Source organism: Myxocyprinus asiaticus, chromosome 24, assembly GCF_019703515.2.
Source record: "Myxocyprinus asiaticus isolate MX2 ecotype Aquarium Trade chromosome 24, UBuf_Myxa_2, whole genome shotgun sequence".
NCBI lineage: Eukaryota > Metazoa > Chordata > Actinopteri > Cypriniformes > Catostomidae > Myxocyprinus > Myxocyprinus asiaticus.
The window spans coordinates 21,804,599-21,832,404 of NC_059367.1; the positions used below are offsets into that span (position 1 = coordinate 21,804,599).

Below are 27,806 nucleotides of genomic sequence, written 5' to 3' on the forward strand. Positions count from 1 at the left end.
TAGGCACTTGTGAAAAATTTTGCATAGTGAGGATGTCTTAAAAAATAATGACATAAATAGTTTTATTTATCACTTAATGTCATACAAAGTCCAGTAAACATAAACAAAGCTAAATCAATATTCGGTGTGACCACCATTGCCTTTAAAACAGCACCAATTCTCCTAGGTACACCTTGACACAGTTTTTCTTGGTTGTTGGCAGATAGGATGTTCCAAGCTTCTTAGAGATTTCGCCACAGTTCTTCTATCTATTTAGGCTTGTCTCAATTGCTTCTGTCTCTTTATGTAATCTCAGACTGACACAATGTTCAGTGGGGGGCTTTGTGGGGTCCATGTTGCAGGGCTCCCTGTTCTTCTATTCTAATCTTTTAATTAAACTTTTAAATTAAACTTATGCAAGTAAACTTTGTGAAAATACTGCATGTCATTGCACCCGTGCCAGATTTTGATGCTCTTCACTGGACAACTGTCTCCTGTAATTATATCAAATGTATTTTTCTTGTCCATTTTTCTTTTCTTCTTTCTTTCTTTTTCTTTTTTTTTAACCTTTTACTGCTGTCGGTGGTGCCTTTTTCTCGTGATATTGGAGTTGGGCTTCATAAATTTACAGTATGCCCACCTCTTCAGACACTACTATACCACTGGATTTAACTACTGGAGTAATATGGATTACTTTGTGTTTCCTTTATGTGCTTTTTAGACCTTCAGTGTTCAAAATCCACTTGCATTGTATAGGCCTACAGAACTGAGATATTCTTTTAATAATCTTCATTTGTGTTCAGCAGAAGAAAGAAAGTCAAATCTGGGATGGCATGAGGGTAAATGAGAGAATTTTCCTTTTTGGGTGAACTATCCCTTAATTACAGAATTGGTTACTTTGGAAGAATGACAATGAAAACATTATTTTTCATTCTTGACAATTAATTGTATTTTATGTATATGAATGTATATTGTTACTTATACTTTGGTAATGTAAAGATTGCCAATAAAGTTTATTTGATCCTAATCTAGGATGCTTTTAGCACCGCAGTGGTATGCTGCTGTAAAGCGTGTGTTGTTTTACTTATAACATCCACTGAGTGGCAGCATTGACTAACCGCATGATCGCACACAAAGAAATTCACATCAAATCAACGTCGCCCACGGCATCAGTTGAGTCTATTAGTTTTCATTGTTTAAAATTAATGGTATTGTATTTATAGAAACTTTCATTTGACCATAACATTAAAATTATTTAGTTAAAGAAGGAACTCACAAGTTTAACCGCATTAATTAGGCAGTGTAATGTGTATTGTATTGGCATACACAAGCAATAACGACGATCACGCCATGGAGGCACCGCCCCGTAAACATTTTATGAAAGCTGATTGGCAGAGAATTTTGGCGCTGGGTGTTGATGGACGTGGTGAGTCGAAATTGGCGCGGGGCCAATCAGTCCTTTAGGTTAAAATTATAATTTATTGCGTCGTCTTTATGTCCAGCGTCTTGTTATCTCTGTGAACTTCACAGATCAAAATACAAGACGAATTCTATAGAATTAATCTGAAGCTACGCATGGTTTGCTTTTACTTAAAGGCATCCTCCATTTACTAGCCAGTTTAATCGTGCCTATCCATATAACCGTATAATAATTTTATAAGAGAGAAGTGAACCACAATCCGCCTGTTAGATGCTCGAAAATCACATCTATTGCCTCTAACTTTTCATCCGCTCCCTCTCTCTGGGTGTAAGCAAAGCCAAAGTGGGTCATTTGCCGCATCCCTGACGCATCGTGTGAATGCACCGATGCAATTTATTTCTCTCGTTAGAAGAACAAAAGAATTAAACAAATACATCATAAACACTGCATTCGTGCATGGTGCTTCACTGATTCTAATTTCTAGACTGACCAGATATCCATAAGGGGCATCTGCCTTTCCAAGAACACAATATTCAGCGATTTGTTGTTATGAGGTTGCCACGATACTAAGAAAAGAGGCCGTTGAGTTACACAAAAGGATGCGCATGCAGACGCACTCATTCCCCCCGCCTTCCCAGTGCGCATATACTTATTCTGTCTCATCTCAGGATGTGGGGGGAGATTCTTCACTGAATCATTTTTTCTACCGTTTCAACACGTAGCATGAGCGAGACAGAGGCGTTGGTATCCAAACCAAACCTCCCTAAGCCCGGTCTGAACCGGTTCGGAGGCAGCGCGCGCTCTAGGAGACTCCCTCCCTTCTGCCTTGCAGCAATTCCTGCCACGCGCTAACACAAAAAAATCCTGGCAGAGCGCGAGAACGCGCGTATACGTCATCCCTTCACCCTCTGCCTTGTTCTCCTGCGTCTTCCATTGGCTAACGCAGACCTCTCGAGCCTCCTCTTGTTCTCTCCTCCGATTGGTTCTAAGAGCTGCCGCGGTGAGAGCCATGGACTACGATTGGTCGGTGTGAGAGCGAGCCCTTCTCTCTCATTGGCTCGTGCGGGCCGTGCATGAGCGCGAGGGAAAGAGTTGTAAACGCGAAGCGCGTGCTGGAAAAGCCGAGGCGTAGGGCTGAGAGCGGCGCGAGCATCGGAGATCAGCAGAGGCATCACTCGTCACAACATTCAGCCTCTCATCCGCCCTCTCTCCATTTTGTCTCGATTTTCCGTTTTTATCGTTGAAGTCTGAATTGTGGTGAGCGATAGGAGTCGGGCTCACTAGCGAGGCTTTTGTTAGCCCGTGTTGGGGGCAGTTACTGTTGCCAGTCGGTGGGGGGCCGCATTATCATCTTTCGGTCATTTGGGAGGCAAAACAGCAGCCTCTCACCGCGTGTTAGTTAAAAATCGATTTGAGGTGTCTTTAGTCGTATTCTAGCGGGATACTTGATCTGATTTGGCTGGAATAACGGCGTTTTTTTAAATAACGGTGTAAAATTGCTGCAGCTCTTTGTGTGGCTTCAGCTTCGTGTCCCCGTTGCAGTTACCCGAAGTTCCGCACTCCGACCTCCAAAACATGTGCTCCCGGGTGTGGTTTATCACAGACCGGCGGATCAGCCAGGAGTACCCGCAGGTCCAGATCCTGCGAGCGCTGAAGGAGCGCTGCGTCGAGGATGATGTTGAATTCCGCTATCTGCTAATGGATGAGATCGTCCTGACCATAACGGATGGGCAGCTCGGTAAATACCATACACACATGAACGCACTCCATTCGTTTCCTCAAACACTGAAAATGATTATTTAATGTTGTTTAAACTGTTGACTTGGCTAAATAACTGGCCAGAGTGGTTGGTAAGCGAGCTTGCTTTGAGCGGGTGTGTGTGTATGTGAGAACGTTTTGTGTAGATGGACGTGTGGGTGACCGCCTAACCCACTTTCAGCCTGTCAACCATCACAGCAAAGCCAATGGATGGGAGAGGGAGGCCGTTTTTAAATCTGTTATCATCATAAAACCGGCTTTACTGACGATAGTGTACGGATAGCGCTGTTTATTGTTGCAACATGTGCGCGCGAATGAGTGAACAATCGCTGCGCCGAGTGAAAACAGTCACGAGTGTGCGGCGCGTTCATTATCAACATAAAGCCTCGACTTTCACAAAGAGCGGTTATTCATGTGTTTATCATTACACACGTGGACATTTGGGACATTTCACCATTATGGGGGTTCATCTTTACCCTGCAAAAATCAATTAAATTCATTATATTACCATGTCGCATTCGCGCGAAACTTCACAGAGGGCTTTAATAAAAAATAATCGATTGGTCACGTGCAAACCTCGTCATTTCAAATCAGGCGGAAGAGGTTTATTTAACCATGTCTTAGACACTTACAGATGTGATGGTATCATGGTCTAATCATACTAGAGACATAATGGAAGTCTTTAGATATGTAATGGATAATGTATCGTCGGTTGTAATCGCAAAATAAACAGGGGTACTGTCGGGGTTTATTTTGCGATAACAACCGGCTGACTGTACATTATCCTGCTTATTACACGGCTACTAATCAAATAAATAAATGGATATGAAATATTGATTTGCGTTGAAATTATTTTTTATTATGTGAGAAGACCGAAATCACTGAACAGCTGATTTCCACCTTCGGTATGTGTTGGAGATCTGTTGGTGTTTATCTGACTCATTATCTCCGAGATGTCTGTTTTTAGATATTTTCATCTGGAAAGCATCATAATCTAATTAACACCTGCTAAACATCTTAAAATATATGATTTACAAACATTCTAAACCATAAATGATGTTTCAAAGACATCTGCTGAATATCTTATTGATATCCAAGACACACTTATTGACATAGGTCTTATAGACATTTTGCAGATGAGCAAACAACATAAAAAATATGTCTTCCAGATGTAAACACACATCAAATAGACACATTGGTGATGTATGTGTGCTATGCAGGGTATCCAGCTTATTACAAGACTTTTTGCCAAAAAACCAAGAGAATTCGCCATGGGTTCCCTCAGGATTTTCCTTTGAGGTTTTTCTTTGATAATGGGATTTTTCAACTTTACGAGTAAAATAAGGACTGTGGTAAACGTAACTTTATAATACGTGGACTTTTTGTTTTACAACATAAATTACACGGTCATACCATTTTAAAACCGTATTGAATTCTAAATTCACGTTTGAGGTGTGAAAGTGTGTAATTTATGTTGTAGAACAAAACGTCCACGTATCGTCAAGTAATGTTTACCACAGACCTTATTTTACTCAATAGTTGAAAAAAACCACCATAGGAAAATCCAGGGGTAACCCATGGTGAATTTACTTTTCTGGGTTTGCCAACAAATTGATGTTGCTGAACAGCTCAGTTATAACATTCTCTGTAATTCTTGATTCTGAGTGGCCAATGGCCCTATCTGATACGTCTGAGTAACAACTACACATCAGGGGATTAAGTCATATCAGACTGATTATCCTGGTTTTGAGAGTCATCTTTCCTACTTCTCGTATCACTCTATTATCTACTAATAAAATAATTTCAACACAGCAGTGCAGTGCATAAAATCATGCAGATATGGGTCAGGAGCTTCAGTTAAAAGTGTGATCTCATTGATTTCAACCGTGGCATGATTGTTGGTGCCAGACGGGCTGGTTTGAGTATTTCTGTAACTGCTGATCTCCAGGGATTTTCATGCACAATAGTCTCACATATCAGTGTTTCATGTCCATTCATTTATTTGGTAAGAAGTATTGTAATAAGCTAGATAATGAGCAGTCATTTTCACAATATAAACACCACAACTCCGCTAGACGCTGCCATTGACCAATCATAATCGAGTATTCCAGAGAGCCATGTAATAATGTCAATAAACTTGTGCTGTACATTCTGATCTGCTTTTACTCATTTGAATACAGAATCCTCTTAGTCATGCTTACTGCACCTTCTTTTACCAGTGTAGTTTTCACAGCCACGTATTACATGTGCTTCACATTTTGAAACTGACAACTGAAACATTGTTGACATTGACATTGTAACACAGACATTTACTAAAGTTATTGTTTCTTTCAGATTTAAAGTAGTATGCCACACCTTAAAGCATATGTGGTAATTACTAAGCAGGTAATTTGACAGCAGTTTGAGGGTTTGAAAGTGTTACATAAGAAAATGATCAGCCATATGATGACACTATGCCATCTTGTGTGTTGGGGTGGGTGGAGCTGTTTTGGATGTTGCCTTAAGGTGATTTCGCATAGACTTGAGGTAAAGGGAGTGTCTATGCACCAATGCAGCTCTGCTTTGAATCGGCTGGTATGGGTCTGTAACCTAACGGACAGTCAGTCTAAAAGGTAGACTCAAACAGACAAGATATGCAAACTGAAAGCACGTTGACCTACTTTAATAAAAAGGTAGACGTCTGTCTGCAGAGCAACAACTGGAGGTTGTTGGCTTGGTGTGTTTTTGTGTGTAATCTGCTGGCCTGCATACTGTCTTGGTCAGATTAAGTGTTGTTGAACAGTTGGTCAGCTCTAGGATTTAAACCCCACGAGATTGCTACATTCTGCTGAGTTACATCATCAGTGAGAGACATACGGAGCAGAGTGGGTCAGCACATATTCATGACACACAAGGAGGGAAGTTATCTCTCTCCCACACAAATTTAGACAGAAAATCAAGCACTTCACTTGCTTACACTGTGATTTTACAGATAGACAGTTGTGTCAGTAAAACGCACTGCAGTTTAAAAGACAATATCTGTAGAGTCTTTCATGATTTAAAATTCTTGAACGTCATTTTAAAATTATTTAATTTATTATTTGTAAATCTGTTAACAGGCACTGCAGTGGTGTGTGTATGGTTATCGTATTGCTAACCAAATATAATGATCAATAAGCAATCAGTGGTCAGGACTTGTGATGCTGTGATTTTCACATCTTGTGATGCAGCAAGTGGGGTGTGTGTGTGTGTCACTTTTTGATGTCTAGTGTCCATTCCTCTAAGAGATGAGAAATGTAACACCAATTTACTGTATCACACATATAGAAACTGCCAGCATGCTCAAATATACAAATACATGCAGGTATTGCACGTGACTTCATTTTTAGTTCAAGGTGTAGCGGGTTTGGCTGGAGGTAAGTGAAACTGCAGATCGATTGTTAAATGGTCTATTTAATCAACCACTTCCCAGGACATTCTTTTTATCTTATGAAATTCTATTACATGTGTGAGTGTGCTATCACAATAAGAGAAGGCTTGAAAGGTGTTGTGTTAAAATAGCTGTGTGTGGAGAATTCGATCTGTTGTTTCACTTCTAGATTGAAGAAGTTCCCTTTGATTACCTCAAAGACAGGCAGAATGTAAATATATAAACATGCAGAAAATAGCGCTGGCCAATATATATTGATAGAAATGTATCAAGTAATTTTGCAAAATGCTGTATGGTACAAAAAGCACATTGTAATGTGGAAGGTCTGCCGTTACTTTGGAGATTATTTTAAATCAAAATGGAATGTCTTCAGATGTTTTTTGAATCACTGTTCATTTAACCTTTTCATGAGTATGGTCTAAATTCCCCTGCAGTGCCCCCCAGAGTGAGTTATTTCTGCATGCAACACCGCACAGCCGCTAGAGGGGGGTGGAGTGTAGACAAATTGTTTGTTGAATTCTTAATTTCTTGTCATAAAAAAAAGAAATACTGTATATACCATGGTAAACATATGAAAAAACTGGTTATGTCTACTGTACTGTATTTGTTTTATTTCTTTCATATATATATATATATATATAATATGGCATAGCTATAAAAATAGACAAATGCCTGTGCACTCTTTGAAATTTCAGACTGTGTGTGTGTCAAACGCATCGTCACCTAATGTAAACGGACGGCCGCACGCATCGGATGATTGCGTTTTATGTGTTGACTGTGCGTATATGACCTGTGTTAAGGGGCAGTGGTGGCTTGGCGGTTAAGGCTCTGGGTAAATATTTAGATGGTCAGGGGTTCAAGCCCCAACACCGCCACCGTTGGGCCCTTGGGCAAGGCCCTTGACCCCATCTGCTCCAGGGGCACCGTATCATGGCTGACCCTGCGCTCTGACCCCAGCTTGGCTGGGATATGCGAAAACTTATAGGGGCAGTGGTAGCTCAGCGGTTAAGGCTCTGGGTTACTGATCAGAAGGTTGGGGGTTCAGGCCCCAGCACTGCCAAGATGCCACTGTTGGGCCCTTGAGCAAGGCCCTTGACCCTATCTGCTCCAGGGGTGCTGTATCATGGCTGACCCTGCACTCTGACCCCAGCCTAGCTGGGATATGTGAAAAAGAAGAATTTCACTGTATATGTGCAAATGTATAATGTGTGATAAATAAAGATAATTATAATTATAAATTATAATTATGTACAGTTTTTATCGTGGTACTTTGGTGGAAATTTGGATGTATGAGTATAAAATAAACTTATGTGCTTGAAAAGACTGTATGATTCAGTATTTGTGCGAATACGGGGCTCGACATTAACGCTTGTCTGGGACAAGTGGATTTTTAAAGAGCACCTATTATGGTTTTTCAAATATTACCTTTCATGTAGTGTGTTATATAGCTGTTTGTGAATGTAAAAAAAGTCTGCAAAGTTTCAAAAATCAAAGTGCACAACAAATGGAGTTATTGACTCCCAAAAGAAAGAACCAATTCTGAACACCTGAAACGAGTCATTAGTAATTCCAGATTTACTTCCTGTACTAACCTACATAATTTGGTAACAAAAAACCCACCTCTGGTCTTCATTGGCTGCTCGCAAACAGCTTTGAACCGCCCTCAAACGCTACACTAAGCAGTAGACCAATCACAACACACTGGGACATCTGACCAATCAGAGCAGAGTAGGCTCTCTGAAAGGAGGAGTTTAGAATGAATCCTTTAGAACGGATCATTGAACGAGTTGTTTTTGACACTGGGGAAAAAAAAAGGTAATGCTGCAATTTAAATTATGAGCAAATTAAAGTGTTTTTTGACCTTGGATGCATGTAAATCTATTGTATGAGACCTTTAAAACAAAATTAGTCACGTTTAAAAAAAATAATATGTGCGCTTTAAAGGGGCAAGTGAAAGAGAATTTGACTTGCCCGACCGGACAAGTAGCCTGATTTTAAAGCACGTACTTTTATCATTTCCTAGCGATCTAGTAACTGCGTGCTGTTTGACTGACAGGCGGCTTGAGTGTGTGGTGTGCTTTACATCCACGTGTGCTACGAGAATGCTCACGCTAACGCACCCACCACACGCCTAAAAGGTCAAATACATTTCAAAATTCCGGCAAAATGCTTGTCTTGGTGAGGTGTTCATGGAAACACAGAGTTATATCTGAAGTGAACGGAAACATTGCGGGAAAAGCTGATGTGTATCAAAAATGTAGGACTTGTAAGTTTAAATGTAACCTAATAGACCTGCCGCTGTCTAGTGTCCTTAATATTAATCAAACAACAATAATGAGAAAACCACTAACTGCTCTTAGCTGGATAACTTTAGTAGTATAACTCTAGTACAAAAGTATTAATGTATTATTCATACAGGGAAGACCAGTAGTAGTTTTGTGTAAAATTCATTCTGAATGTTTAATTGAGTATTTGATACTGTAATCTTTTTTTAAAGCTGTTAAAAAGCACTGTTTTCTAATACTTTTTTTTCTATAGCTTTTCTATTGTTATTTTATTACTGACTGTTAACTACTCTTGAATAATTACTTGAGAACCTAATTCTTATATAATTAACAAATTAGTGTTAGGCTATTGTTGTGGTATTGAAGCTGGTATCAAAAATAATGAAATTTCAGTACAGACTAGTGAAAATTTGGTATTGTGACTAAGTATATATTGTGTATGGTAGATCTTGCTGAAATAACATGATGGAAAAAGTAGCTCTAATTCCATAGAAGTGTGAGCACCCCTGCTGTAAATGATGGCGATGGATGCTTTCCTTTATTTGACTACTATGCATACATGTAACATAAAATAACTACCATGTGACAATAGCCTCCTCCCCTACCCAGCACAGTTTACATTTCTGTCATGGAGTTGATTGTATAGGTATAAAACTATTAGGTTGGGCACCTGTCAAAATTTTAGAAAACATACAGCAGAAACTTTTGAAATGTAACTACTTGACCATGTAACCAGTTCATGTCCTTTTTCTCTCTGTACAAGTAACTTTTTTACTCGGACAAGTGAATGACCAATTTACTTGTCCAAAGTACAAGCACATCACAATGCTTAATGTCGAGCCTTGGAATATGAATGACAGGAGCTTGTTCAGCACTGCTGTGTGTTAGTGCTAAAGCTGATTTGAATCTGGCAGCTTGTAACGTAACTGGCTGTTGCAGAAACACGTGTGATGCTACTCTGTGGGGGCCAGTTACGTATGAATGTTTATTCCTATATATATAAAAAATTGTTATATTGCCCACCCGTAGCAGAAAGTGTTTTATTTGGTTTAGGATGCAGACATGCATTGGTTGTCTTGTGTGTCTTTTTCAGTGTTTGATTACACCGCTGTGAATTTGGGTAACAACATGGGAAATAATTTCAGCTCCAGCTTCACAGTATTGGTGAGAATCCTCTACCAGCCCGCAGATGTAAGTTATTGTAGAATATGAGCCAAAATGATGTGGGATCGGTGGCAGATGAGTGGGCAGTTTCAGTTTGTTGGGTTAAGGACTGAGTTTAGGGTTTCTGCTGTGGTGTGTGTCTGTCTGTGTATGTTCACATGCACACACTAAAGAATGCAACAAAGCTTAAGAGTGGATTACAAAGGAATAGAGACCAAATTCTAACCCTTACACATACAAATTTGGGTATATACACTCACTAAACATTTTATTAGGAACACCTGTACACCTACTTATTCATGTGATTATTTAATCAGCCAATCGTGTGGCAGCAGTATAATGCATAAAATCAGGTAAATACAGTTCAGGAGCTTCATTTAAAAATGTGATCTCAGTGATTTCGACCGTGGCATGATTGTTGGTGCCAGACGGGCTGGTTTGAGTATTTATGTAACTGCTGATCTTCTGGGATTTTCACGCACAACAGTCTCTAGTGTTTACTCAGAATGGTGCCAAAAACAAAAAAACATCCAGTGAGCGGTAGTTCTGCTGATGGAAACGCCTTGTTGATGAGAGAAGTCAATGGAGAATGACCAGACTGGTTCGAGCTAACAGAAAGGCTACTAATTCAGATAACCACTCTGTACAATTGTAGTGAGTAGAATAGCATATCAGAATGCACAACATGTTGAATCTTGAGGTGGATGGTCTAAAACAGAAGACGACCACGTCGGGCACTTTATTAGGACCGTAGTGTTCCTAATAAAGTGCTCATTGAGTGTATGCTAGTGTTTTTTGTTTTTGACTGCAATCCAGGCCAGTGTGGAATAGAGGTGGGAATCACAAGGTAACTGGCGATTCAATAAAATATCGATATTTAGGTCATAATATGATATTATTGCGATTCAAAACTATATAAAAGCAATATTTCACTCAATGTTTCTAATTCATTTTCATTGGACTTAAGGTTGAATTAATTTCCCTAAAATGTTAGCCTATTATATATGATACTAAAATACCTCAGTTAATGTTACTAATGTAAAATCTTGATAAATTTTAGTAAGGAAGGGTGATTGTGTAAAGCATGATAACTGCACCTTCCAAGGGACTGTTGTTGAATTCCTTGGTCAATTTGGCAAAGACATTTTTTTTCCCCATCACCACAATGTTAATGAGAAAAAATGTAAATAATAATATTGATATTTGGCGTGCAAATGTCGATACAATATCATGAAGAAAAATATCACAATACTTTAACATTTAGCACTTTTTCTGATTTTCTGTACTGATTGTGGGTGGAAAAGTGTATTTACCAAATATGGTAATGGAGCTTGGGTAATACAGTCTTGTTGGTAGCTGAAAGATATGGAAACTCTTTCAAAATCAGGGTTCAACAATATGGATTTTTTTTTTTTTTTTTTGTCGACTGCCAGTGTAGATTTTACTTGCCCTGCCAATGTTTTCACAAAAAATGATCAATGTTATTTTTAGCAAAAATATTTATGCATCAATTTTGTTTTTATATGTTTTTAATATTTTATCAAATTAATTACATGTCGATCAAGTAATCTCAATCGTATATCAATATTTACAGGGATAGGCCCTCAAATAAAGGTAATTTAGGATATAATTAAAATATTTATATATCATATATATATATTAAAGGGTAAGTTCACCCAAAAATGAAAATTCTCTTATCATTTATTCACCCTCATGCCATCTGAGATGTGTATGACTTTTTTCTTCAGCAGAACACAAAGAAAGATTTTTAGAAGAATATCTCAGCTCTGTAGGTCCTTAAAATGCAAGTGGATGGTGATCAACACTTTAAAGGTCCAAAAAGCACAGACAATCATAATAACATAATCCATATGGCTTTTTTATTTCCATATCATTGCACACAACCCTATCATTGGCCTACATCCCTCTGCTCTATTTTTAATTGTGTTCTCATGTCAGACGGATGCTTTTGGAGTTTCAATTTGGCTGTGTCTCCCTAATTTAAATTGTTAAAGAGTTGTGAACATTTATGAGACAAAAGGGGAATCCAAACTTATCTTCTGAACTACACATACTGTATATTAGACCTCAGATTAATGGGTTATTATCAACAGTTTTCCTTTTCTTCGGCTTTCTATCTTGTTTCTGAACGGCAATCTAAATCGAGCAATTCTGTGATTTGGTGACTAAAAACAGCCATTTGACTCCTTAATGTTTCTGCTTAGGAACCAGTGGCCCCCCAATTCATTTGTTTTAGTCTGGAGCCTTGTACCTGTAAGATGGGACTTCCTTTCTAAATCCATTGACCGTTTCAATTTCTCCCATTCATTTTAATAAAAGTGACCAGACTCTGCTAAATAGCCTCTGGTCCAGCTGCCTGCTCATTGTTTTGACGAGGCGTGTTGCCTGAACAGCTAGAGCTTACTGCACCAAGGAGGTACATCAAGTTTGAATTGCTTTGATGGCAGGAGCATTCCTTATTACGGAATTTATGTATAGGTCAGGAGTATAATTAGTTAATTCAGTGTTTTTTATGTAATCAATTCGACAGCCCTAATTTTTACATTTAACAGTAAGTTTTCTTAAAAAACTATTTGCAACAGAAATTATGTTAGGTTTTAAATGTACAATTATTGTAAGTGTATGAAAACTATGAAATGCCTGCATGACAAATGAAAGGCATAAATCAACAGTCACTTGACATTGTGAAAACACAATACTGGCCTGATTGGGCAAGTGACCATTTCGTCAACTGTTCCAAAACCTTTTCTAACTGGCCCTGGGCCATCCTTTTTGTTGAGCTGTGGTATCCCTTGATGAGTGTAACTTTTGCATCTATTTGACCACCTGTATATAATACCAGTTCACCCCATTCTCAGAATTACCTCTGAAGTATGTTAAACCCATGTGTATACACTGCTTTACTGCAAGGTATTGTTCCAGTGAAAAACTTGGTCAGTCTGGATTTGATGCTGGTGTAATTAGTGTGTATGAGACAATATTTCTTAACCCACAGTAAGACAGCTCCAGCAGAGGAAGTAAGGGAGATAGACAGCAAGTGAAGTATTTGTTTTGAGGTCACAGATACATTTATGAACTAAACCTCAAGCTGAATAACCTGACCGACATATTTGAAGTTATCTTTTGCTTTTTTCATTACAGACACACATATTAAAACAAGAAAACACATCTTATTGAAGGCTGATTTTCTGTGCTGCAGTGACTGTATGAATGTCATTTCCTCCGGAAATCAGTGAGACTGGTTTGAACATCTGATTCTTCAGTTGGCCTTTCAGTTACAGCCTATACAAAACAATGTACTATCTTAAAATGTTAATTCAATTCCAGATTAATTCCTTTTCCCAGTACACTGTGCTGCTGAAGTCAGTGAAATAGCTTACAAAAGTGCCATATTTGTCAGTCTTGTGAAATATTGAGGGTGAATTATCACGCTTGGTTTTTAAACTAGAATAAGAGAATTGGGCTGTTTTTCTGCTCAGACAGTACACACTAAAAATGTGTTAATATTTTTATTTTTTTTCCTTTTAGATCAATAAAAGTCTGTCTTTTATCTCACATTTTATATATGCACGTTTTCATGTCCTGCTCTTTTAACTGCATGCATTGAAGTCTCATCTGCCTTGATCCATGAGGAGAAGAGGGAGTGCTGAGGTAGCAGTTGCTAGTGAAGATGCCAAGTCGTTCGTTTGTGTTGCTCCATCCTGAGATGGCGGAGAAGCAGAGAGAGAGAGAGAGAGCTTAAAAATGCATTCATGTTTTGTCTCTTTTGCTTTCATTGCTCCTTTTCCGTGCACTTTATTACACTTCCTGTTATTTTTTTTCTGTCGCTTAAAATGCTCAAACACGTGCTTGGTTTTTATGCAGTCTTCTCTGAAATCCTTTCTCAATTAATTCTGCTGTTACTTGTGTTTTGTTTCATCTAAACCTCAAAATGATGTGTTCATTTAAGTAATGTTTCATAATCTGAGTCAAAATGCGATATTTAAAGTCTAATCCCATGAGTGTCTATTTTAAAAACTGATTTTAGATTTTACTAAGTGATTTTAAGGTTAGTGTTAAGTGAGCATTCAACGAAACTGCCACCTTAATTAAAAACAGAGCAGTGAAACTGGGTTAGTGGGTCAGTTTAAATGCCGCAATAGAGAAGCAAAGAAAGCAGGCAAACGTCCTTCTGTGTTGTGTAACGGCTCTCAGGAGGAGATTGATCTCAGCTACTTTGTATTACAGAGTTAGTGTCGAGTGTGTGTGGTGTTTTGCGAACCAAGGCCAGCTCATCTGTCATATGTCGAATGTGTGTTTGTGTGTTAGTGCGAGAGAGAGACAGAAGGGGTGACGCATCCGAATGAAAGACTGGTTCTCATTGGTTACCTAGTTACATGAATGTAATCCCTCCACATAGTACTGCTGTGGCTGAAATACAGATTGCTGTTCAAAGTCCCAGAACTGAAAAAACACTGCAGCACGTTATAAATGTTTCTCTTTCCCCCACTTAGGTCTACGGGTCGGGCAAGAGACTGTGACCTCATACCCGCAGGTTGCCGTGGTGCGCGTTCCGACCCCGTGGGTCCAATCGGACAGTGACATCACTGTCCTGCGTCACCTGGAGAAGTTGGGCTGCCGTCTGATCAACCGTCCACAGGCCATCCTTAACTGTGTCAATAAGTTCTGGACCTTCCAGGAGCTTGCCGGGCATGGTGTCCCTCTGCCTGACACGTACTCCTACGGTAAGAAGAACTAATTGTTGCATCTGAAACACTTTAATCCCCAATCTTTAAAAAAAAAAAAAAAACATTTATACTTCAGTAGTTATAAAGAAATTCAACTTTCTCTAGAGGTGCACAGGTATAGAAATTCTGGCTGATGCTGATTACAAGATTTTCATAAGAATTTTCATGTTCTGACTGAAACAATATGATTTACATTTCTGAATATAAAAAACCGTAATATTGGCTTCCAATACTGACCGATGATGATTTATTTAAAAAAACACCAATATTGATCATTACACACATGACCACCGTTATAAACTCATTAGGTATGAACAATATATATTTTTATTCCAAATGGAGGCAAACTACTCACCTTTCAGCTGAGTCTGCTTTTCTGAAGCTAATCTGCCCAAATTGTTTGGTAAAAATGTCTAAATATTTCTTATTAAAATCACTTAGTTTAAGCTTAAACACTTAAAGGTTTAAATACAACAAAAAGCTTTAAATACAACTAACAAATCAACTGAAAATACATATCTCGAACAACTGCTATGATTTTCTCAACTTTTTCACCTCTCTTTCCAAATATAACACTATTTTAATAAATGTTTTTAAAAAAAAATTATAAAAAAGAAATATCACCATTATTGAGCTTTACACATATGGCCACCATTATAAAAACAATTAGGTGGAACTTGTTTATATCTTATCGACAATGCTGATTAATCACGTATATAAATATTTGCTGAAAAAGCCCCTCAGATAACATTAATTCAGTATATAATGATTAAATAATTATATTTATAAAGTATAGACTGAAAATAATTCAGATAATTAAAATGCATTTGAGGCAGACGATACAAGACAATAAAAAAAGTGGCTTTAGAAGGCAATATATTGTTTATTTCCATATTATTAAACATAAGCCTATCATTGGCCTATAGTCCACAGCAATCCATTTTGTAATTATTTTCGTCAATCTGTCCGAGATATCTAAGGGCTTGTCCAAGGATGCACCAATATACACCTGTGTCAGATGGACACTTCAAGCATCTCACTTTGGTTGAGTCACGTCATAAACACAGCATTTTAGGTCGCTGTGGTGAGTAAAATGTATTTTGAAACTTTTGAAAAACGCGTCTCGAGATCCCTGCATTCGGAATTGTGCTCCATCCAGCTGTGTTTGTATGCAAGAATGCATTCTCATCTTGTGCTGTCGCTAGTGTCAAGCAAGACTGAGTTTGGTTTGTTGCCTAAATGCCTATACAACTGGATTTTCACTTACTGCCCTCTGATAAAAACAAGTGGTACTTCAAGGTTGAATTTCTCAGATGGTAGGGATATTCCATATTACGGTCCGAGGACATTATTAATTGCATTAATTTTTTAAATATATATTATATGTATGTGTTGTTTTTTCTCAAAATAATTACTTTTTGGTTTTTGGTTTGTTATAATTCCAATGTGTGTGTGCATGTCTGTATTTATAATTTATTCAGACACACACAGGCTGTTTATGCAACAGTCTCCTGTTTAGAGAACAAAAGGGAAAGCCCTCCTGACTAGCTAAAGAAAACCAAAATGAAAAAAAAAAAAAAACAGAGAAAAAGGAAGAGATGGGGAGGGGGCTGTATAACGGCAGTTACATCTGCTGTTGTGACGTTCTCCTGGCAGAGCCTGTCTGACATACCCTGCATTCTCTCTCTCTCTCTGCCCCCTCCCATTTATAGCTACTAGAATTCATCTGCTCAGCTCAACAAATGCTTCATCCATAGAGCCATTTTCTCTTCAAAAGCATAGAGTATTTGTGTAAGGGTGCAAGGGGTACAGAAAAACCCAGCACTAACTGTGGTTTGCATTTGAGCTTAAATGATATTTCTACCCATTCCTTTCTTTTCTGCTTTGTTTCTTTTGCTTTTTCCACCAGTATCTGTTCTCTTTTTCATCCCAGACACATGTTTGGTCAGACATGTGGCTATCATGTTTCATCTGTAGTGCATATTTTCCTAATAAATCTTAGAGCCATTAACCTTCAAAAAACTGGCCACGTAGTTGGACAAAGTGCTGACCAGGAAATCGGAAAAGCTGTGCGTGGCAAAAAATAAAAAATATGTCAGTCCTTCTCATGTGGACATTAAATGTCTGTGTTGATTGTTTCATTAGAGCTGTTTGCATCTCGCTTCGGAATCTCACATTGAAATCTCACTTAAAATGACATTCACTACATATTCACTAACCAACGTGTGTGTGCTTCTCTAGGGGGACATGACAACTTCCGCAAGATGATCGATGAAGCGGAGCCTCTAGGTTACCCTGTGGTGGTGAAGAATGCTCGTGGACACAGAGGTAAAGCACTGATCCCAGAACAGCTGGTGCTCATAATGATTCCTATTGGGACTGAAGGAACTCAAAGCAGTGCTGTTACACAATTTTAGACCAGATCTGGTTGCTGACAAACCTCCAACAGCCCTGAGAACACATAAAGAAGTTATACAGCAAACTGAATCTCTAAGTCTCAGAATAAAGAAATTGAGTAGCTCCCGTTAACCATAAAAAACAAAGGCTGTCTGTCTTCCTCTCTCTTATTGCATAGAGAGTGCCTTTGTCCAGCACAGTTATCTCAAGCTTTGTGCGGTGTGTGTGCTGATATGTATCAGTTTTTTGCGACTGCTGTTGTTTTAACGGTAGTTGCTGATCTTCAATCTCAAAATTACACTAAAGCAACATTAAATTAAATTAAATCTCACTTGATCAACACAGAGCAGTGGCCACATCTGGACAAAATTTATACCATTAATTAATTAAAAACCCTATCAATAATTGGTTATTAGGGTTCAGCATCACGCACTTGATGTGACAAAATACAAGCTCCAGAACTGCTCCAGTGACTTATCATTAGTTTAATTTTCAAATAACTTCACCGTCTATGATTAGAGTGAATTACCAAAATTACTGTTGTAAATGGACACCTTACAGGTTGTTAATTTAAAATGGTATATTTTCAGAGGAATCTGTTGATATGAGATGAACTGTAGAACATGCATACCAAACCATGGGTGGCTTTTTTTTCCTTTTTTGTTTTCTTTGAAGAGAGAGGGAACCATTTCACCTTGTTGGTTATTTTGCAGGAACATTTTACCACACCAGCCTAAACAAATTGTAGCCAGTCTCTGCATGTTTCAGAATGATGTAGTTCACAGGTTTATGCTTGCATTCAGACCTGGCATGGAATTGTTGTGAACTGGTTTCTTACGTTATATGAGGATTCTGTATGTTAGGGTTCTCACGGTCACAGAAAAACAGGTGGCTTAAATATCAGGAATTTCAAAATTGTGATTTACAGGCTTAAGTAAGTACTGGAAATTAATATTAAAGAAGTAATGGAAATGTCTTTAGTGAAATACAGGGCTCCAGACTAAAAAAAATGACTTGGGAGCCATTGGCTCCTAAACTGAAACATTAAGGATCCAAATGGCTGTTTTTAGTTGTCAAATCACAGAATTGCTCGATTTAGATAGAAAGCCGAAGAAAAGACAGCTGACAGCCCATAAATCGGATGTTTAATAAACAGTATATATAGTTGAGAAGATAAGCTTGCATTCCCTTTTGTCTCATAAATGTTTACACCCCTTTCATAATTTATATAAATATAAGAGATAAAATAATTTATTTAGTACTGTTCTTTTGAATCTACATTACAGATATTTACATAAAGGTATAGTATGCATATAGTAGTGTGTTGTCTTCTTGTGCATCAATGAATGTTTACACCTTGTGTAATAGTTGTGTACAAGTCAAAAGCTTGATATATATATATATATATATATATATATATATATATATATATATATATATATATATATCTTTAAATTGTTTTAAAATATTGTCTTAGTCTTTCTTTACTGTTACCGGTAGGTCCAGACACAGAGACTACAAGAGTGCAAATTGAACGAAATCCCAGATGCAGTTTATTGTGCTACTCCAATCCCAATCATTAATTACCAGAAGAAAAAAAAGTGGTACAAAATATGGGACTTTTAATTATAAAGAAGCCCGAAATACACATGAGACTCTTATTTTTAAATGTCTGCGCTCCCAGTTGTGAGCTCACTGATGACTGATTCACTGAGAAAATGAATCTGATTCAAACTGCTAACCTGAGCTCCTGAGTTCAAACCCTCAGTTCTTTTCAGGTGAAAAAGACCCGGTTCAAAAGAGTCATTTGTTCACGACACTCTCGCGCTGGGTTTGTTGTTGCGTGTGGTGCAGTGAGCTCGTCATCACAACAGAACGGGTGAATAGTGGCGTGAGACACACTGGTGCGTGATCTAAAGATTAATTCAATAACTCACAATATGATATCTGACGAAACGGCATATGAACGCACACAACTCGACTGTCGCAATCAATTATTTTTGGTTGCATTTGTGGCCATTTTAGTCGCAGTCTGGAGCCCTGGAGAAATAAGAAATAAAAATAAATATTATATACAGTACTGTGCAAAAGTTTTAGGCAAAATGTTGCATAGTGAGGATGTCTTCAAAAATAATGACATAAATAGTTTTCATTTATCACTTAATGTCATACAAACTCCAGTAAACATAAAAAAAGCTAAATCAATATTCGGTGTGGCCAACTTTGCCTTTAAAACAGCACCAATTCTCCTAGGTACACCTGGACACAGTTTTTCTTGGTTGTTGGCAGATAGGATGTTCCAAGCATCTTAGAGAATTCACCACAGTTCTTCTGTCTATTTCAGCTGTCTCAATTGCTTCTGTCTCTTTATGTAATCTCAGACTGACACGATGTTCAGTGGGGGGTTTTGTGGGAGCCAAGACATTTGTTGCAGGGCTCCCTGTTCTTCTATTCTAATCTTTTCTATTTGCAAAGTAATGTGTGGGAGTCTAACATTTATATTTCCTATTGACACACTAAAGCTGAAGATATAAATAACCATCTTAAGACAAATGCTTTTGTGAAACATCTTATGTGCCTAAAACTTTTGCATAGTACTGTGTGTGTGTATATATATACATTTCTTGATGGCTTAAAAATATTTCATTGACTAGAAATTTATTTTTGCAAGGACAATCATTTAAAAAATATTTTTAAAGCTCCTTATCCAATAATCACAAACGACTGGATAATTTATGGAAAAATCATGGAAATCCTTTGGTCCAAAGTAGTGGGAAACATGGTTATGTAAAGCAAGACTTGTGCACACACATTTCAGTCGAACTTAAGTTGATCAATTGAACAGTACTAAATGGATTATAACTATATTTATAATCAAAATTTCTCTGCTTTATCTGCCATCTTGGATTGATTTTTTTTCAACTGAGCCCATGACAATGCAGTCTCTGGTTGCCTTTCTGGAGAAGAATATATACAATTCTACCTTAGAATTTGGCCAAAACAAGATAACTTGGGAGGCAGCATAATTAAGATATGTACCTTCTGGAACAGCCTTTATGTTGGGAGTGTGCCTATGATGCCAAAAAATGCTGCCTCTGGAGGCAGCTCAATAGGTTTTGAAACAGCAGTTCAGGTAGTCCACTAAAATAATGGAGAATTCTGCTCGAAATACTGCGTTTGTGCTTAGATAAAATTTGAGCAGCATCTGAGAGAAACAGTGCGCTTTTTTCCTCCTGCGCTCTTTGTCTTTAATGGCTTTTTGCAGTTTATTATCATGCACTTACACATTGACATTGTGATTGATGTATGTCAACATGTAATCAGAGACCCTCCCCTCAAATTCTAAACACAAGTGGTCACATGGGAAGCTTTTGAGACATGTGGTAATATCAGGTGGTAACAGGGCCTGTGTGTTAAGGAGATATGTTTGACACTATTTCATGTACAGCACATGGCTATCTTTAAATGAAGGTTCAGGCACTTTAAGGATAGTTTACTCAAAAATGAAAATTATTTTATTTACCCTCATTTACTCACAAGTTTCTTACGTAGAACACAAAAGGAGATGTTAGATGCATTTTTTTTTTTCATATAATGAATTTTAACTAGAGCCACCATTCACTTTATGCCTGACATCTCCTTTTTGATGTTTCATGGAAGAAAGTCATATAGGTTTGGAAAAACAACATCCAAATTTTATTTTTGGATGAGCAATCCCTACAAGTCAGGAATGTTACAATTTGCTCCTTTTCTATTTGGTGCAGAGAAAAGTCATCTTGCTTTCGAATAGTAGAGATTACAGCCTAGATTTTCGAAATATCTTGGATACTTAAAATATATGGTTTCTTCTGAGAATTGTAGAGCAAGTCTGTGTACATTTCCCCACCCTAAGTTTTGCAGTTTAATTTGACATGGGTTTATAGGTGATCATATTAGTTTTTTGATTGTGTGGTGTTTGTTTTGATCTGTACAGGTAAAGCTGTGTTCTTGGCCCGGGATAAGCACCACCTCTCAGACCTGTGTCACCTGATTCGCCATGACGCCCCATACCTGTTTCAGGAGTATGTGAAGGAGAGTCATGGGCGGGACGTGCGAGTGGTTCTGGTTGGCGGTAGATTGATTGGATCCATGCTGCGCTGCTCCACTGATGGACGCATGCAGAGCAACTGCTCACTGGGTAGGCAATCACACATGCTCACCTTTCCTGCTCATGATATTTTATGTCAAATAAGTCATGTCCAGTTTGAATACAGTGTCCACAGTATGTAGTATTTTGGTCCAGTAATGCAGTTGGTTTCAACTGTTGAGTCCCAGTTTTTATAAATGTATCGCAGGTCTGATCTGATAGGGTCACAGAGAGCAGGGGAAAAACAATGATAAATGCAGTTATATAATAATGCATAGATAGGGTGACAAAATAAACAGCTTGGCCTTTTTTTAAAGGAAGAAGAAAACGGTTCACAAATCTTGTTATTGTCAAAGGCTATGTGTCCAATCAAACTCTGTGCTATTTTTGTGCAAAATCATCTGTCACTTGGTTGAAGCCAGCCAAATAAGACCGATGCCAGCATGGACCGGTTTTGTGACATGCCCTCATCCTATTGTTTGTCCTATGCAGTTAATAAAATGGACATTTACTTTTGAAAAATAAACTAGTTTGGGTCACAAATGTATGTAAAATCTGGGTTCTGAAGCAAAACCAGTTGAGAACCACAAGTGTTGGGAATGAGAAACGGTTATTTTTCAGAGCACATTCCATTTTTATAATTAAAAAGTTTGGAACCAAATAATTCTCATGACTTGCGGTTCTGTTAATGGCTGACGGAATGTGCAATGTTCCACCAATGTGGATGGAATGGAACAGAATTTACACTGCACAACATACAACATGCTCTACCGAACAAATGACTTATCACCATTTATTTTTATTTTTGGTGAATCAAAAACTTTCTGAACCGCAAGTCAATAATTTTGTCATGTCCGACTTTGAACAATTACTGGATGGTTGTTGATATGACACTGTAGGTAAAGATGCACATTTAGTTTTGTTTTAATTGCCGACATTTTAGAAAATTTAATGAATGTATAAAATATCTTAAAAGATCTGTGTAAACACCATTTGCAAGAATCTGTTCTGTTAAAAATATTAAATCATCTGATTATTCGGTAACAGACTGCTGATGAAAATAGCCTTGGAAGCTGGCATGGCGTAAAATCACTAACTAAATTAACTGGCTGCTGAGGGCAGTATATCCAATACAAATTGTGTTCATTTCCGAATATTTCTTCCTAAAAAGTTCTAAAAGAATCACTATGCAGTGACATTTTATGAAACCCTACAAGGGTGTTTCCAGTAGTCTCTCTGCTCATATTTACACACTCTCTCTTTCTAGGTGGGGTGGGAATGATGTGCCCTCTTAGTGAGCAGGGCAAGCAGCTGGCTGTGCAGGTGTGCAACATTTTGGGAATGGACGTGTGTGGGATCGACCTGCTGCAGCTGAATGACGGCTCCTTCGTGGTGTGCGAGGCTAACGCCAACGTGGGCTTCATTGCTTTTGACCAGGCATGTGGCATGGATGTGGCGGGCATCGTGGCCGACTACGCCCTCTCCCTGCTGCCAAGCCGCCTTAGCAGGAAGATGTCGCTGCTTTCTGTGGTTTCCAGCACCAGTGAAACAAGCAGTGAGACCGAGGTGATCATCCCCACAGAGGTGTGTATCCCCAATGAGATCTGCCCACCTGGTGCTACCTGTGCCATGCCCGACGGCGTCTCCAACATGAGCACAAGCTCCACCTCCAGCGAGAGTGAGGTGGATCTAAACGAAACGGGCCCTGCCCCTGTTGCCGAGGATCCCGCCTACAATATCAACTCCCTACTCGCGAGTGAGATCAAACTGTTGACTGAGTGAGCTGGAATCACAGCCACAAATACACATACACACACACACATGCATACACATACATTGAAGAGCGATACACATACTGAAGTGGACATGATATATACAGATGCACACATGTAATCATACTAACCCTCCCTGTAAACCCCTGTCTGAGGCTGCTCCCCTGATGTTTCTTCTCCATTGACAGACTATAGAATTATTCAAATGTACAGTGGAGTTTGGAAGTGCACTAGATCGTGTACGCTCCAGCCAGGCTGTAGTGCACCAGCTCAATATGCGTTTGCCACTGTAATTTGAGGGTGCATGCACTGTAGAGTGGTTTTATCTGGACTAGATTCCCAAATGTAATCTTTCAGCTACCATCAAACTGGATTCTGATGTACATACACAAACTCAAGGTCAAAGACATATTACAATCTGTATTATAAAGAGAGCATGAATGAATTTCGTCTGTTACAAACCCTTTGGTAGTAAAGGGTGGCTAAAGGTAGAATGCATTGTGTGCATGGGGGAGACGGATAGAGCAACAGAGTGGACCTAAATTCAGCTGCCATCGGAGAACACACAAACACCTAAAGGGACAGCAAAATTAAAAACTGGAAAGTTTAGTTAGATGCCCCTTCAATCTCTTTAAAGCATGAGTGAGTATGACTTATCTTAGGCTGTTGCAATGACTACCTGTAGTTAATTTACTGCTGTTTAGACAAGCATAGAAATTGTATTTGCTCTGCCAGTGTCAATTAGAATTGAGTGACTCAAACATTTACATTCCTAAATGTGTAAGGGAGGATTTGGCACACATGAACTGGCCCTTAATCAATTCTCATGGGCATCTTCTACCTGGTAATTCTGTAAATTAGGTGACCATATTAGGAATCCTTGTTGTCCACCATTTTGAACTAGTTGAAACATGTTCACAGATTGATGCTACGGAAGACAATGTGTGCTATCCTGAATAGGAAAAATATTCTTTAAAACGAGTGTCATTTTCCAAAGTCAAGCATTCAAATCTGCAATTGACCACACGCCAATCTGCATATGTCTGCCGCCCCAAAGGCAAATCATTATCTCCCACATAAAAGAGTCCTAGCAGTGAGTTGCATAGAGCTAGAGAAAGTTGAATTTTAAATGCTAATATTTTTACCACGAGGGCTGAACATTTTGCCAACACTAAACGCTGATGATGAATAAGCTATTTGTCTTCAACGATTGTTTGTATAAAAATCTTGCAACAATAAAACTGAAGTGTCAATTCAAAAGGGTGCTAGAACTTCTCTTAATGCAGCCCAGTGGTTTAAAGAAGTATAGGTCTCTGCGAAACAACAAAGGGTGTTTCCCAATCTGTGGGTGTTTTTAAACTGGGATGGGAATTTCTCAATTATCCAGTGAAAGTAGGGAATTGCAAGTAGGCAAATTGAGTAATGTGGTTGAAAAATGCCCATCCCGTTTTGAAAACGCCCACTGATTGGGAAACACCCATTTGTGTTCAGCAGAGACCCATGTCTTTGTTTAAAAGCCAATGATAACCAGAAAGGAAAACAGGAGTTGTATTGATTGAAGTGAATCTCCATTTATTTGTTGTAGTCAAAGATACATTAGTACACACAACATTTCTCAAGTCTAATTCTTCTCTTTAACTTTAAGCAAATCTGGAAGTTTTTACTGAAATCTAAGAATCCAGATCAAATTTGAACCAAACTCCATTCACATTGAGTCTTAAGGTTTAAGACAGACTGCACATAACAATAAATGTCAAATTCACCATGGACCAAACTCACTATCCAAACCAACTCAGAATGGTTTTCAATGTTAGAAGTCACACAGTTTAAATAAATTTAAATGCGGTTTACACTTGATTCAGAATTTGAGTGAATTTAAGAGTAGTTAAAATTGAGATGATCTACTTTTTACAGTAAGACTAGGTTTTAAATTGGTGTTAACTCAGGGAAGCAGCCTTGATCAAATTCCTCTCCTTTGGAACATGTTACATATTTATGCTAGACAGTCCTGCCTATGTGTATCAATAAACAAAAGGACAAAGAATTATAAAATATTAAGAAATAGTTGCTGTGAGGCCAGATGGTTACAGACACACTTTTCTTGTTTGTTTTATAATATTTAGTGTTCTGTTGTCTTTCATTTTCCTAATTTATAATTTTTATTTTTTTGAAAAAAGGAAAAAACTGGTTTGTATGCGATGATCTTGCTTGGGAAAGACAAGAGTGATGAAGGGTTTTAGTGCTAGTTTATCAGAAAGACATTTACCACCTGAAACACGCACACTCTTCTCACCGCCCCCTCTCAAGCGTTGTGATTTGCTGTCTTGTGTGTAGTGTGTTCCATCATTTCATGCATCCAGAGACATGCTCCCTCCACCTGATCCCACACAAGAACAAGAGTCCCTGTAAATTCCGACACTTTTCAGTGTTTGATATAACACGCCGTATGGTTGTCGAACCCTTACACACTCTGCCTCCACTTCCAGTACAACACAACAGGAAGTTTCTTCTCCCCTGTTTTCACTTTCAAACCGGTGTCACGCCGAATCAAAATACTTTGTTCAAAATGAATTCAGAATGGAGAGAGAAATCTTATGACAACAGATGTCCAGGCTGCCTGTGTGAAACACCCACAGCGGCTTTTAGAACTGCCACAGTGGAAAACAAAGCCCTCATCTAAATGAAGTACTGATCATTCTGATTGATAAGGTACCAATATACTCCATGATTTGTGTGAATTAGGAGTTTTATTCATCAGCGATTAACAGTGTCTAAAAAGGAAAAACAAAAACAACCATTGCTGCTAATTAACACATAGCTCTCTGGTATGGAAAAGGGAAATGTTTTGAGACTCCATGTGTTCATTTCATTGCCTCTTTTTTTTTTTTTTTTTTTTAGTGGGAACCTAAATGCCAAAAAACAAGCAATGTTGTATAATTTAAAACAAGAAATTACTAGTGATAGAACGCTAACATTGATGTTATGACGTAATAACAGTAACAATAAAGACATTTAAAAAATTTCCAGAACCTGAAAATGTGTCAGATGCTTGTCTATTTATCTTTCACCACAGCTCAACTGACCTTTTGCAAACAGATAGTCTTCCTCACTCCTAATATCCATTAAAGGAATATTCCGGGTTTAATACACGCTGAGCTCAATCGACAGCATTTGTGGCAAAATATTGATTACCACAAAAATTTCAACCTCGTTCCTCCTCATCTTTTAAAAAAAAAAGCAAACATCTGGGTTCCAGGGAGACAATTACAAATGGAAGTGAACGGGGCCAATCTGTAAACATTAAAATACTCACTATTACGAAAGTATAGCCACAAACATCATAAACAATGTGTGTTAACATAATTTTAGTGTGATAAAATCACTAACCTTTTATAGTTGTTATATCAAATTTTACAGCTTAATTGCCATGATGACGTAAACACTAAAAAAAATGCTGATTTAATGGCTTTACAGCTAAAAAAAAATACTCGTTTTAACAGAAGAATTAATGTAAATGCTTTTATAAAATTAATAGCTTCACATTTCTTACATTGTAAGTGCCTCACTGTAATCTTGATTTTTGCTTCTTTTTTTTTTTTAAAGAAAAGGGGGGAGGAGTTTAAAATGTTTTGTGGTAATCAATATTATGCCACAAATGCTGTTAATTGAGCTTAACTTGTATTGAACACAGAATATTTCCCTTAAAGTAGATTCACAAATGAATATGAAATGATGCAGTATGGCCCCCTTTACACCTGATATTAACATGTGTTTTTATTGATTCGATCACAAACGGATAGCCCTTGACCACATTAAAAGCCAGCTGTAAATCCAAAAACGCATTGTCATTGGATCACTGAAACATTTAGAGGTGGTGAGGGATGGATTCCTAACACATTCAATGGTGTAAATGCAAATACATTTTTTCCCCACATAAAACTTCATAATACATCACTGGTATCTTCCATTATCTGTTAAGTGCGATATCTGATCATTCTGGAGACTCCTTGGAATGCAAGGTGTAAATACAATCAAGCTAAAAAAATATCCAGATACTGTCCGTGTACGAATCACATGTTAATGTCAGGTGTAAAGCATATAGTCGGTGTGGTAAAAATGTAGGTAATATCTCAATTATTTATTGTGTCATAGGAGGTCTGGAGTGTGTATTTTAATGGGTAGTCTTATTGCAAGTGTTTTTCAGCATGTTGTAGGAGATTCTGGATGGACTCTTTCAGACTATTCTGCTCACTCAACCCCTGGATCAATACCTGAGCCTTCTTTCCATACTCCAGAGCCTATATACACACAAACACATTCAAAGACTCATTAAATCAATTAACATGTCTTATATTTCAAAATGTATCAATAAGTGTATTAAAACTTTACACTGTATAGCAAGTCAATTATCTGGAGCTGAACCAGAATAACTTTGATATGAGACTTTGATGCTGAGTTTAAGAGATAGTTCACCCAAAAATTAAAATTCTGTCCTGTATGACTTTCTCCATGAAATACAAAAGTTGATATAAGGCAGAATGTTAGCCTACAGTAATTAGCCACTTGAATGGTAGTCAACATTCAGTTTTTAGTGAATGGTGACTGACTAACATTCTGCCTAACATCTTTTGCATTCCATGGATGAATGAAAGACATACAGGCTTGAAACAACATGAGGGTGAGGTTAATGACAGAATTTCCATTTATGGGTGAGCTATCCCTTTAGCTGTTGTTTGAAATGAGAACTG

The 27,806-nt window shown here is 38.0% G+C and overlaps 2 protein-coding genes across 2 annotated transcripts in view; one reads left to right on the forward strand and one right to left on the reverse strand.

The window, feature by feature from the left end:
• The first annotated feature begins 2,470 nt into the window (after positions 1-2,470).
• LOC127414466 (beta-citrylglutamate synthase B-like) lies at positions 2,471-26,101 on the forward strand. The gene is made up of 5 exons (XM_051652505.1): positions 2,471-3,137; positions 14,530-14,760; positions 17,005-17,091; positions 21,134-21,337; positions 22,554-26,101. The coding sequence occupies exons 1-5, from the start codon at positions 2,975-2,977 to the stop codon at positions 23,066-23,068; spliced, it is 1,200 nt and encodes a 399-aa protein (XP_051508465.1). The 5' UTR covers positions 2,471-2,974; the 3' UTR covers positions 23,069-26,101.
• Positions 25,933-27,806, reverse strand: part of zmynd12 (zinc finger, MYND-type containing 12) — a 32,626-nt gene continuing 30,752 nt past the window's right edge. Inside the window, exon 8 of the mRNA XM_051652507.1 lies at positions 25,933-27,356. Coding sequence (XP_051508467.1) covers positions 27,243-27,356 — 114 coding nt within the window. The 3' untranslated portion in view covers positions 25,933-27,242. The remainder of the gene's footprint in view (positions 27,357-27,806) is intronic.